General features: G+C 39.6%; 1 protein-coding gene across 2 annotated transcripts in view; it reads left to right on the forward strand.

Moving 5' to 3' along the window:
• LOC112267216 (neurofibromin-like) overlaps positions 1-8,631 on the forward strand; it is a 116,482-nt gene extending 107,851 nt beyond the window's left edge. For both annotated transcript variants that reach the window (XM_042297530.1, XM_042297531.1), the window contains 2 exons: positions 6,089-6,305; positions 8,004-8,631. In XM_042297530.1, the coding sequence (XP_042153464.1) occupies positions 6,089-6,305; positions 8,004-8,146 (360 nt within the window). In that variant the 3' untranslated portion in view covers positions 8,147-8,631. The remainder of the gene's footprint in view (positions 1-6,088; positions 6,306-8,003) is intronic.
• The last annotated feature ends 4,220 nt before the right edge of the window (positions 8,632-12,851 follow it).

The raw sequence follows: 12,851 nt of genomic DNA on the forward strand, positions 1-12,851 counted from the left end.
GTTGGGATTCTCACACTGTTCTATATGTGTTGGGATTCTCTCACTGTTCTATATGTGTTGGGATTCTCACTGTTCTATATGTGTTGGGATTCTCACTGTTCTATATGTGTTGGGATTCTCACTGTTCTATATGTGTTGGGATTCTGATACTGTTCTATATGTGTTGGGATTTGATACTGTTCTATATGTGTTGGGATTCTCTCACTGTTCTATATGTGTTGGGATTCTCACTGTTCTATATGTGTTGGGATTCTCACACTGTTCTATATGTGTTGGGATTTGATACTGTTCTATATGTGTTGGGATTCTCTCACTGTTTTATACGTGTTGGGATTCTCACTGTTCTATATGTGTTGGGATTTGATACTGTTCTATATGTGTTGGGATTCTCTCACTGTTCTATATGTGTTGGGATTTGATACTGTTCTATATGTGTTGGGATTCTCTCACTGTTCTATATGTGTTGGGATTTGATACTGTTCTATATGTGTTGGGATTCTCACTGTTCTATATGTGTTGGGATTCTCACTGTTCTATATGTGTTGGGATTCTCTCACTGTTTTATGTGTTGGGATTCTCACTGTTCTATATGTGTTGGGATTTGATACTGTTCTATATGTGTTGGGATTCTCTCACTGTTCTATATGTGTTGGGATTTGATACTGTTCTATATGTGTTGGGATTCTCTCACTGTTCTATATGTGTTGGGATTTGATACTGTTCTATATGTATTGGGATTCTCACTGTTCTATATGTGTTGGGATTCTCACTGTTCTATATGTGTTGGGATTTGATACTGTTCTATACGTGTTGGGATTTGATACTGTTCTATACGTGTTGGGATTCTCACTGTTCTATATGTGTTGGGATTGGGATTTGATACTGTTCTATATGTGTTGGGATTTGATACTGTTCTATACGTGTTGGGATTCTCACTGTTCTATATGTGTTGGGATTTGATACTGTTCTATATGTGTTGGGATTCTCACTGTTCTATATGTGTTGGGATTTGATACTGTTCTATACGTGTTGGGATTTGATACTGTTCTATACGTGTTGGGATTTGATACTGTTCTATATGTGTTGGGATTTGATACTGTTCTATACGTGTTGGGATTCTCACTGTTCTATATGTGTTGGGATTTGATACTGTTCTATATGTGTTGGGATTCTCACTGTTCTATATGTGTTGGGATTCTCACTGTTCTATACGTGTTGGGATTCTCACTGTTCTATATGTGTTGGGATTCTCACTGTTCTATATGTGTTGGGATTCTCACTGTTCTATACGTGTTGGGATTCTCACTGTTCTATATGTGTTGGGATTTGATACTGTTCTATATGTGTTGGGATTTGATACTGTTCTATATGTGTTGGGATTTGATACTGTTCTATATGTGTTGGGATTTGATACTGTTCTATATGTGTTGGGATTTGATACTGTTCTATATGTGTTGGGATTTGATACTGTTCTATATGTGTTGGGATTTGATACTGTTCTATATGTGTTGGGATTTGATACTGTTCTATATGTGTTGGGATTTGATACTGTTCTATACGTGTTGGGATTCTCTCACTGTTCTATATGTGTTGGGATTCTCTCACTGTTCTATATGTGTTGGGATTCTCTCACTGTTCTATATGTGTTGGGATTCTCTCACTGTTCTATATGTGTTGGGATTCTCTCACTGTTCTATATGTGTTGGGATTCTCTCACTGTTCTATATGTGTTGGGATTCTCTCACTGTTCTATATGTGTTGGGATTCTCTCACTGTTCTATATGTGTTGGGATTCTCTCACTGTTCTATATGTGTTGGGATTCTCTCACTGTTCTATATGTGTTGGGATTCTCTCTGTTCTATATGTGTTGGGATTCTCTCACAGTTCTATACGTGTTGGGATTTGATACTGTTCTATATGTGTTGGGATTCTCTCACTGTTCTATATGTGTTGGGATTCTCTCACTGTTCTATATGTGTTGGGATTCTCACTGTTCTATATGTGTTGGGATTCTCACTGTGCTATATGTGTTGGGATTTGATACTGTTCTATATGTGTTGGGATTTGATTCTCACTGTTCTATATGTGTTGGGATTTGATACTGTTCTATATGTGTTGGGATTCTCACTGTTCTATATGTGTTGGGATTTGATACTGTTCTATATGTGTTGGGATTCTCACTGTTCTATATGTGTTGGGATTCTCACTGTTCTATATGTGTTGGGATTCTCTCACTGTTCTATATGTGTTGGGATTTGATACTGTTCTATATGTGTTGGGATTCTCACTGTTCTATATGTGTTGGGATTCTCACTGTTCTATATGTGTTGGGATTCTCACTGTTCTATATGTGTTGGGATTCTCACTGTTCTATATGTGTTGGGATTCTCACTGTTCTATATGTGTTGGGATTCTCACTGTTCTATATATGTGTTGGGATTCTCACTGTTCTATATGTGTTGGGATTCTCACTGTTCTATATGTGTTGGGATTCTCACTGTTCTATATGTGTTGGGATTCTCACTGTTCTATATGTGTTGGGATTCTCACTGTTCTATATGTGTTGGGATTCTCTCACTGTTCTATATGTGTTGGGATTCTCTCACTGTTCTATATGTGTTGGGATTCTCTCACTGTTCTATATGTGTTGGGATTTGATCACTGTTCTATATGTGTTGGGATTCTCTCACTGTTCTATATGTGTTGGGATTCTCTCACTGTTCTGTTCTATATGTGTTGGGATTCTCACACTGTTCTATATGTGTTGGGATTCTCTCACTGTTCTATATGTGTTGGGATTTGATACTGTTCTATATGTGTTGGGATTCTCTCACTGTTCTATATGTGTTGGGATTCTCACACTGTTCTATATGTGTTGGGATTCTCACTGTTCTATATGTGTTGGGATTCTCACACTGTTCTATATGTGTTGGGATTCTCACACTGTTCTATATGTGTTGGGATTCTCACACTGTTCTATATGTGTTGGGATTCTCACTGTTCTATATGTGTTGGGATTTGATACTGTTCTATATGTGTTGGGATTTGATACTGTTCTATACGTGTTGGGATTCTCACTGTTCTATATGTGTTGGGATTTGATACTGTTCTATATGTGTTGGGATTTGATACTGTTCTATATGTGTTGGGATTTGATACTGTTCTATATGTGTTGGGATTCTCACTGTTCTATATGTGTTGGGATTTGATACTGTTCTATATGTGTTGGGATTTGATACTGTTCTATATGTGTTGGGATTTGATACTGTTCTATATGTGTTGGGATTTGATACTGTTCTATATGTGTTGGGATTCTCACTGTTCTATATGTGTTGGGATTCTCACACTGTTCTATATGTGTTGGGATTCTCACACTGTTCTATATGTGTTGGGATTCTCTCACTGTTCTATATGTGTTGGGATTCTCACACTGTTCTATATGTGTTGGGATTTGATACTGTTCTATATGTGTTGGGATTCTCTCACTGTTCTATATGTGTTGGGATTCTCTCACTGTTCTATATGTGTTGGGATTTGATACTGTTCTATATGTGTTGGGATTTGATACTGTTCTATATGTGTTGGGATTCTCTCACTGTTCTATATGTGTTGGGATTCTCTGTGTTGGGATTCTCACTGTTCTATATGTGTTGGGATTCTCTCACTGTTCTATATGTGTTGGGATTCTCTCACTGTTCTATATGTGTTGGGATTCTCTCACTGTTCTATATGTGTTGGGATTCTCTCACTGTTCTATATGTGTTGGGATTCTCTCACTGTTCTATATGTGTTGGGATTCTCACACTGTTCTATATGTGTTGGGATTCTCTCACTGTTCTATATGTGTTGGGATTCTCTCACTGTTCTATATGTGTTGGGATTTGATACTGTTCTATATGTGTTGGGATTCTCACACTGTTCTATATGTGTTGGGATTTGATACTGTTCTATATGTGTTGGGATTCTCACACTGTTCTATATGTGTTGGGATTTGATACTGTTCTATATGTGTTGGGATTTGATACTGTTCTATATGTGTTGGGATTTGATACTGTTCTATATGTGTTGGGATTCTCTCACTGTTCTATATGTGTTGGGATTTGATACTGTTCTATATGTGTTGGGATTCTCACACTGTTCTATATGTGTTGGGATTTGATACTGTTCTATATGTGTTGGGATTTGATACTGTTCTATATGTGTTGGGATTTGATACTGTTCTATATGTGTTGGGATTCTCTCACTGTTCTATATGTGTTGGGATTTGATTCTGTTCTATATGTGTTGGGATTTGATACTGTTCTATATGTGTTGGGATTCTCTCACTGTTCTATATGTGTTGGGATTCTCACACTGTTCTATATGTGTTGTTCTCTCACTGTTCTGTATGTGTTGGGATTCTCACACTGTTCTATATGTGTTGGGATTCTCTCACTGTTCTGTATGTGTTGGGATTCTCTCACTGTTCTGTATGTGTTGGGATTCTCTCACTGTTCTATATGTGTTGGGATTTGATACTGTTCTATATGTGTTGGGATTTGATACTGTTCTATATGTGTTGGGATTCTCACACTGTTCTATATGTGTTGGGATTCTCACACTGTTCTATATGTGTTGGGATTCTCACACTGTTCTATATGTGTTGGGATTTGATACTGTTCTATATGTGTTGGGATTCTCACACTGTTCTATATGTGTTGGGATTTGATACTGTTCTATATGTGTTGGGATTTGATACTGTTCTATATGTGTTGGGATTTGATACTGTTCTATATGTGTTGGGATTTGATACTGTTCTATATGTGTTGGGATTTGATACTGTTCTATATGTGTTGGGATTCTCACTGTTCTATATGTGTTGGGATTTGATACTGTTCTATATGTGTTGGGATTCTCACTGTTCTATATGTGTTGGGATTCTCACTGTTCTATATGTGTTGGGATTCTCACTGTTCTATATGTGTTGGGATTTGATACTGTTCTATATGTGTTGGGATTCTCACTGTTCTATATGTGTTGGGATTTGATACTGTTCTATATGTGTTGGGATTTGATACTGTTCTATACGTGTTGGGATTTGATACTGTTCTATATGTGTTGGGATTTGATACTGTTCTATATGTGTTGGGATTTGATACTGTTCTATATGTGTTGGGATTTGATACTGTTCTATATGTGTTGGGATTTGATACTGTTCTATATGTGTTGGGATTTGATACTGTTCTATACTTGTTGGGATTCTCACACTGTTCTATATGTGTTGGGATTTGATACTGTTCTATATGTGTTGGGATTCTCACACTGTTCTATATGTGTTGGGATTCTCTCACTGTTCTATATGTGTTGGGATTCTCACACTGTTCTATATGTGTTGGGATTTGATACTGTTCTATATGTGTTGGGATTCTCACACTGTTCTATATGTGTTGGGATTTGATACTGTTCTATATGTGTTGGGATTTGATACTGTTCTATATGTGTTGGGATTTGATACTGTTCTATATGTGTTGGGATTTGATACTGTTCTATATGCGTTGGGATTTGATACTGTTCTATATGCGTTGGGATTTGATACTGTTCTATACTTGTTGGGATTCTCACACTGTTCTATATGTGTTGGGATTTGATATTGTGATCTTTATTGCGTTTCGATGTTCCTAACATACAGTATTGCTCACCATGTGTCTGCTGTAGAATATGTAACTGTATCGATCCCCCCCTTCCCCATCACTACAGAATATGTTGCCCTTTGACACTTATAGGTGTTCTTAGACTCTCTCTTTTCACTATGCACCCATTGTCCCATGCTCCACTTTCTTCCAATTAAGGGTGCCATTTGCCATCTGCTTGTTTGGGGGAAAGTCAAGCCTGGTCAAAGGCTGAGGATCAATTTCTCAGGGAGACATTGGACTGTTAGACTGTGATTTGTTGGCCCGTGTTCGCCTCACTCTTTCTTTTCCTTTTTTCTCTCTTCCATTCCCACCCCCTACCTGACATTCTCTCCTTTTCTGCCTCGATCCCTTTCCACCTCGATCCCTTTCCACCTCTTCCTCTATCCCACCCCCCCATCTCATGTCAAACCATCAGCAAACTCAGATCCCAGACTACGCTGAGCTGATTGTGAAGTTCCTGGAGGCCTTGATTGACCGCTACCTGCCAGGTACAGAGGAGGAGAGGAGCGAGGAGCAGCTCCGTACCCCCACCTCCCCATACCCCCCCGTCACCCAGAGCCAGCTCAGCATCACCGCTAACCTCAACCTCTCCAACTCCATGACCTCCCTGGCCACCTCGCAGCACTCTCCAGGTTAGCATAGTATACATGCGTGAACACAATCTTTACTGATCCACCCTGGGAGTAACACAGGCTCAACAGCAGACCAGTGCCCCTAGAGCACACGCACACACCATTTATACATAGAGGCCGACACACAAATACACCACTAACATCCTACTTATGATGCTTGCTGAGTCCTACCAATGTAAGGTGTTCTGTAGAGTATCTCGAGGCAAAGTGTCTGTGGGTGCTGTTGCTGTGGGTTATTTCTAGGTCTCCCGCTAGCTTTCTCTACATTTGAAACTGGTATCTCTTCTGACAATATTATGATGATGCTGCTACTGCTGTGCACTAAAGATATCATATGTTTCAAGATGTCAGAAAAGCACTGCAAGATTTTAATTATTGCCAAAAACAACATAATTACTTGGACAAATGCTGGAATGTAGTGTGTTTGAAATATGCAGGGGTACTTAGTTAGCACCATCAAACATTTAAGATATTTCATTTTTTATGTTGCGTGTGTCGACTGTCTGTCATGCTTATCCCCTCCCTCTCTCTCTGGGTCTAGTCTGTGTGTAACCTCCCCATCATGCTCTACTCGCTGTAGTGTAGTCTATAGACGGTCCCCAACAAAAACATCTGGTACAAATTACAACCATGGAGCCGCTAACGCTAGCCCCAGTTTGCAAACTGTGGTGACTCGCATCACGTGTCCATTTCTGTCTGTTGTTCTCACTATGCTAGCTGCTAGCTTTTAGAATCACCTAGCTAATACCAGTGTTTTTGTTATTACCTGTAGAATAAATGGATTGTATTATTTCTATGTATCAGTGCTATATTGCTGAAGTAGTTATAATATATTGTTAGCCTTCCCACAGAAAAATATACATTTCATTCTTAGTAGACTTTCATACAGTTATTCATGACATTTAAAACACCTCTAGGTATTGTCTTTGCGTTACACTCTGTTTCTGGTTACTTTTCAACGGTCTATATCTGAAAACCACCTCATTGAAATCTCTTAATTTCTTCACGTCAATGCTAAAGATCCATCTTGCTCTCTATTTTCATTCAGTGTTATTTGACTTTCATTCTCTCCCTGTTTTTGTTCTGTTACCCTTGTTTTAATGTGTTTCTCATCTCCTCAGTTGCTGTGGTCATTCTTTCTTGTTTCTGTCCTTCTCTCTCTGTGAAGCCTCTCTGCCTTGCTCTAAGTCAGCCGTTTTTGCGCCACACCTCCTCCCAGGTACTCTTCCTCTTTGACCTTGTGACCCCAGAAGTTAAACAAGGTCAATTAACCTCATCCCCCTGAGTAAAAAACACCAAAATGACTAATCTAATGTGAAAAGTGAGTGTGAGAAATCCCCTAACTGTACCCAGTGCCAAAATAGCATCTTAAAATCTGCCACCCACTGCCAAGCAAAGGGAGATCTTGTTGTTTGTGCTTGTGTGATTGTAAGAAAGGAATAAGGGTCTGGGGGCAGAATTACCATTCAACAATAAAATACTTTATTAGAGGGTAACTTGTGCTCTCTGTCTGACAATGTAGAGGAAGATGGAGATGTTGAATTCATTCAGGGTGAGAATATGTCTTTAGTTTTATACCAAAGCTATGGCACAGCGCCATCTGTTCTTCAACAGTGGTATTGAATATGAGTGACTGAGAATGACTCTCTCCCTTCTCTTCTCATCTTCCCTTTCTGTTCTCTTCTTCCCTCTGTCCAGTCGTGGATAAGGAGAATGTGCAGCTCTCCCCCAGCGCAGCTCTCTCCACCAGTGGACGGATCCGCCATGGCTCTGCCAGTCAGGTGCAGAAACAGCGCAGCTCAGGCAGCTTCAAAAGGCCTAGCATTAAGAAGATAGTATGAGAAAAAGAGCGATGGAGAGAGTAAAAGCCATTCAAAGGCCTTCTGGCCCACCATGCCACACATCTTCCTGCACTCCTCTTTTTACCCTTTTTGTTTCGTTGTTTTCATGATGGACGGTGGATCAACCTGAGGATCAGTGTTGTTTTGGGGAAGTAGCTGCGTTTGTCTCTGTGTTCCTTTGGTTGTCAGGCATCTGGAGCATTGCAACATGAGAAGTTTGGATGGGTGAAGTTACTTGCGTACAGAAAGTTGGGACAAAAAAAAAATTTACATTTAGTTTTTGTTCATTAAAAGGACTGAAACTGTCATGGTGACTGAAATAATCCATTCATTCAGTAGTTATCTTGATTTTTTTTCTCATTCTGTTGAAATCTCAAAGAATCCAGATATCAGTTATATATACATACATGCATACATACAGTTGGGCAAAAAAGTATTTAGTCAGCCACCAATTGTGCAAGTTCTCCCACTTAAAATGATGAGAGAGGCCTGTAATTTTAATCATAGGTACACTTCAACTATGACAGACAAAATGAGAAAAAAATATCCAGAAAATCATATTGTAGGACTTTTAATGAATTTATTTGCAAATTATGGTGGGAAATAAGTATTTGGTCACCTACAAACAAGCAAGATTTCTGGCTCTCACAGACCTGTAACTTATTCTTTAAGAGGCTCCTCTGTCCTCCACTCGTTACCTGTATTAATGGCACCTGTTTGAACTTGTTATCAGTAATAAAGACACCTGTCCACAACCTCAAACAGTCACACTCCAAACTCCACTATGGCCAAGACCAAAGAGCTGTCAAAGGACACCAGAAACAAAATTGTAGACCTGCACACGGCTGGGAAGACTGAATCTGCAATAGGTAAGCAGCTTGGTTTGAAGAAATCAACTGTGGGAGCAATTATTAGGAAATGGAAGACATACAAGACCACTGATAATCTCCCTCGATCTGGGGCTCCACGCAAGATCTCACCCCGTGGGGTCAAAATGATCACAAGAACGGTGAGCAAAAATCCCAGAACCACACGGGGGGACCTAGTGAATGACCTGCAGAGAGCTGGGACCAAAGTAACAAATCCTACCATCAGTAACACACTACGCCGCCAGGGACTGTGTCCCCCTGCTTAAGTCAGTACATGTCCAGGCCCGTCTGAAGTTTGCTAGAGAGCATTTGGATGATCCAGGAGAAGATTGGGAGAATGTCATATGGTCAGATGAAACCAAAATAGAACTTTTTGGTAAAAACTCAACTTGTCGTGTTTGGAGGACAAAGAATGCTGAGTTGCATCCAAAGAACACCATACCTACTGTGAAGCATGGGGGTGGAAACATCATGCTTTGGGGCTGTTTTTCTGCAAAGGGACCAGGACGACTGATCCGTGTAAAGGAAAGAATGAATGGGGCCATGTATCGTGAGATTTTGAGTGAAAACCTCCTTCCATCAGCAAGGGCATTGAAGATGAAACGTGGCTGGGTCTTTCAGCATGACAATGATTCCAGACACACCGCCCGGGCAACGAAGGAGTGGCTTGGTAAGAAGCATTTCAAGGTCCTGGAGTGGCCTAGCCAGTCTCCAGATCTCAACCCCATAGAAAATCTTTGGAGGGAGTTGAAAGTCCGTGTTGCCCAGCAACAGCCCCAAAACATCACTGCTCTAGAGGAGATCTGCATGGAGGAATGGGCCAAAATACCAGCAACAGTGTGTGAAAACCTTGTGAAGACTTACAGAAAACATTTGACCTCTGTCATTGCCAACAAAGGGTATATAACAAAGTATTGAGATAAACTTTTGTTATTGACCAAATACTTATTTCCACCATAATTTGTAAATAAATTCATAATAAATCCTACAATGTGATTTTCTGGAGTTGTTTTTCTCATTTTGTCTGTCATAGTTGAAGTGTACCTATGATGAAAATTACAGGCCTCTCTCATCTTTTTAAGTGGGAGAACTTGCACATTTGCCCCACTGTACATACATACATACATACATACATACATACATACATACATACATACATACATACATACATACATACATACAACTTATTCAGTGTAAGAACTGGACAACTTGATGTTTGGTGACTGCTGCATTATGTGACATAGGAAGATGAGTGGGCGAATCAATGTTGGCGTCCGTGTTGGACCATTATGACATTGAAAAAACAGGGATATTGAACCTGTATACTGAAGGACAGGCTCTTGCCTCAGCTCCAACCCAACAGTCTACTCCAAACCAACCCCACTACTGCCTCACCACCACCTCACAGCAATCCTGCAGCAGCCAGTCGCCACCTCCATCTATGCCGGGTTGACCAAATGTCGTTAGCAAAACCTTCACACCACAGTCTTAACCTGGATTTGGATGAACATTGTCATTTTGATTATTCCGAGTTGTGTACATATTTATGTATAGAAAGGATATACTCAATAATAATAATAATAATTGGGTTGTTTTATCCATGGTGTGCCTTTGTCAGGGTTTTCCGATACGTTTATGTTTGTATAATATATATGTATAATTGGTCTGGAAAAGAACAGGTACTATTATGTTGACTAGGTGAATGTAGAGGTGCGTTAACTATGTCATGATCATCAAGTATACTATCACCAATAATAATACCCTGCTGCCTGAAAGTATTTAACCTGTACAGATAGTCCTCACTAAATATTGAAGCTATTCTTTTTTAAACATTTGCCATGCAAGAATATGAATTTCAAGATACTGTATAAACTTGTACATATTTAAAGGCCTTTATTTTATTGATTTGTATCTTATTTTTTCGCTATATTTCATTTGGATTGGTTTACAGTTCTGACCGTGACTAGGAAAATGAAGTAATATGCCAAACCCCATCAGTATTAGCAACTACTTAAATACTTAAATTGACATAATATACAGTTGAAGTCGGAAGTTTACATACACCTTAGCCAAATAGGTTTAATCCTAGTTAATATTCCCTGTCTTAGGTCAGTTAGGATCACCACTTTTATTTTAAGAATGTGAAATGTCAGAATAATAGTATAGAGTGATTTCTTTCAGCTTTTATTTCTTTCATCGCATTCCCAGTGGATCAGAAGTTTATATACACTCAATTCGTATTTGGTAGCATTGCCTTTAAATTGTTAAACTTGGGTCAAATGTTTCAGGTAGCCTTCCACAAGCTTCCCTCAATAAGTTGAGTGAATTTTGGCCCGTTCTTCCTGACAGAGCTGGTGTAACTGAGTCAGGTTTGTAAGCCTCTTTGCTCGCATGCGCTTTTTCAGTTCTGCCTACATATTTTCTACAGGATTGAGGTCAGGGCTTTGTGATGGCCACTCCAATACCTTGACTTTGTTGTCCTTAAGCCATTTTGCCACAACTTTGGAAGTATGCTTGGAGTTTTTGTCCATTTGGAGGACCCATTTGCAACCAAGCTTTAACTTGATGTCTTGAGATGTTGCTTCAATATATCCACATAATTGTCCTTCCTCATGACGCCATCTATTTTGTGAAGTGCACCAGTCCCTCCTGCAGAAAAGCACCCCCACAACATGATGCTGCCACCCCCCTGCTTCACGGTTGGGATGGTGTTCTTCAGCTTGCAAGCATCCCCCTTTTTCCTCCAAACACAACGATGGTCATTATGGCCAAACAGTTATATTTTTGTTTCATCAGACCAGAGGACATTTCTCCAAAAAGTACGATCTTTGTCCCCATGTGCAGTTTCAAACCGTAGTCTGGCTTTTTTATGGCGGTTTTGGAGCAGTGGCTTCTTCCTTGCTGAGTGGCCTTTCAGGTTATGTTGATATAGGACTCGTTTTACTGTGGATATATATTGTTTTGTAAGTGTTTCCTCCAGCATCTTCCCAAGGTCCTTTGCTGTTCTGGGATTGATTTGCACTTTTCGGACCACGGTACGTTCATCTCTTGGAGACAATGAGTTTCCTTCCTGAGCGGTATGACGGCTGCTTGGTCCCATGGTGTATATACTTGCGTACTATTGTTTGTACAGATGAACGTGGTACCTTCAGGCGTTGTGGAAATTGCTCCCAAGGATGAACCAGACTTGTGGTCTGCAAAAAAAAATTCTGAGGTCTTGGCTGATTTCTTTTCATTTTCCCATGATGTCAAGCAAAGAGGCACTGAGTTTGAAGGTGGGCCTTGAAATACATCCACAGGTACACCTCCAATTGACTCAAATGATGTCAATTAGCCTATCATAAGCTTCTAAAGCCATGACATCATTTTCTGGAATTTTCACAGCTGTTTAAAGGCACAGTCAACTTAGTGTATGTAAACTTCTGACCCACTGGATACAGTGAAATAATCTGTTTGTAAACAATTGATGGAAAAATTACTTGTCATGCAGAAAGTAGATGTCGTAACCGACTTGCCAAAACTATAGTTTGTTAACAAGAAATTTGTGGAGTGGTTGAAAAACAAGTTTTAATGACTCCAACATAAGTATATGTAAACTTCTGACTTCAACTGTAAATCAAAATATTGCTGTTGATCACTGTGTAAGTCTACCACCTGTCTTAAGATTGTGTGATACAGAGTTGATTGCATTGAAGTTCTGGTTTGATAAGATTCCAATATGTTTTCCTGATTTCCTATTCACATACACAGAGGTGTCTCTTCTCTCTGGTTGAATGAGGTTGAATGAATTCTACCTGAGTTCTCTCCTATGGCAAAATTAAAAGTTGTGAGGGGAA

This window comes from Oncorhynchus tshawytscha, linkage group LG14, assembly GCF_018296145.1.
Source record: "Oncorhynchus tshawytscha isolate Ot180627B linkage group LG14, Otsh_v2.0, whole genome shotgun sequence".
Classification (NCBI taxonomy): Eukaryota; Metazoa; Chordata; class Actinopteri; order Salmoniformes; family Salmonidae; genus Oncorhynchus; species Oncorhynchus tshawytscha.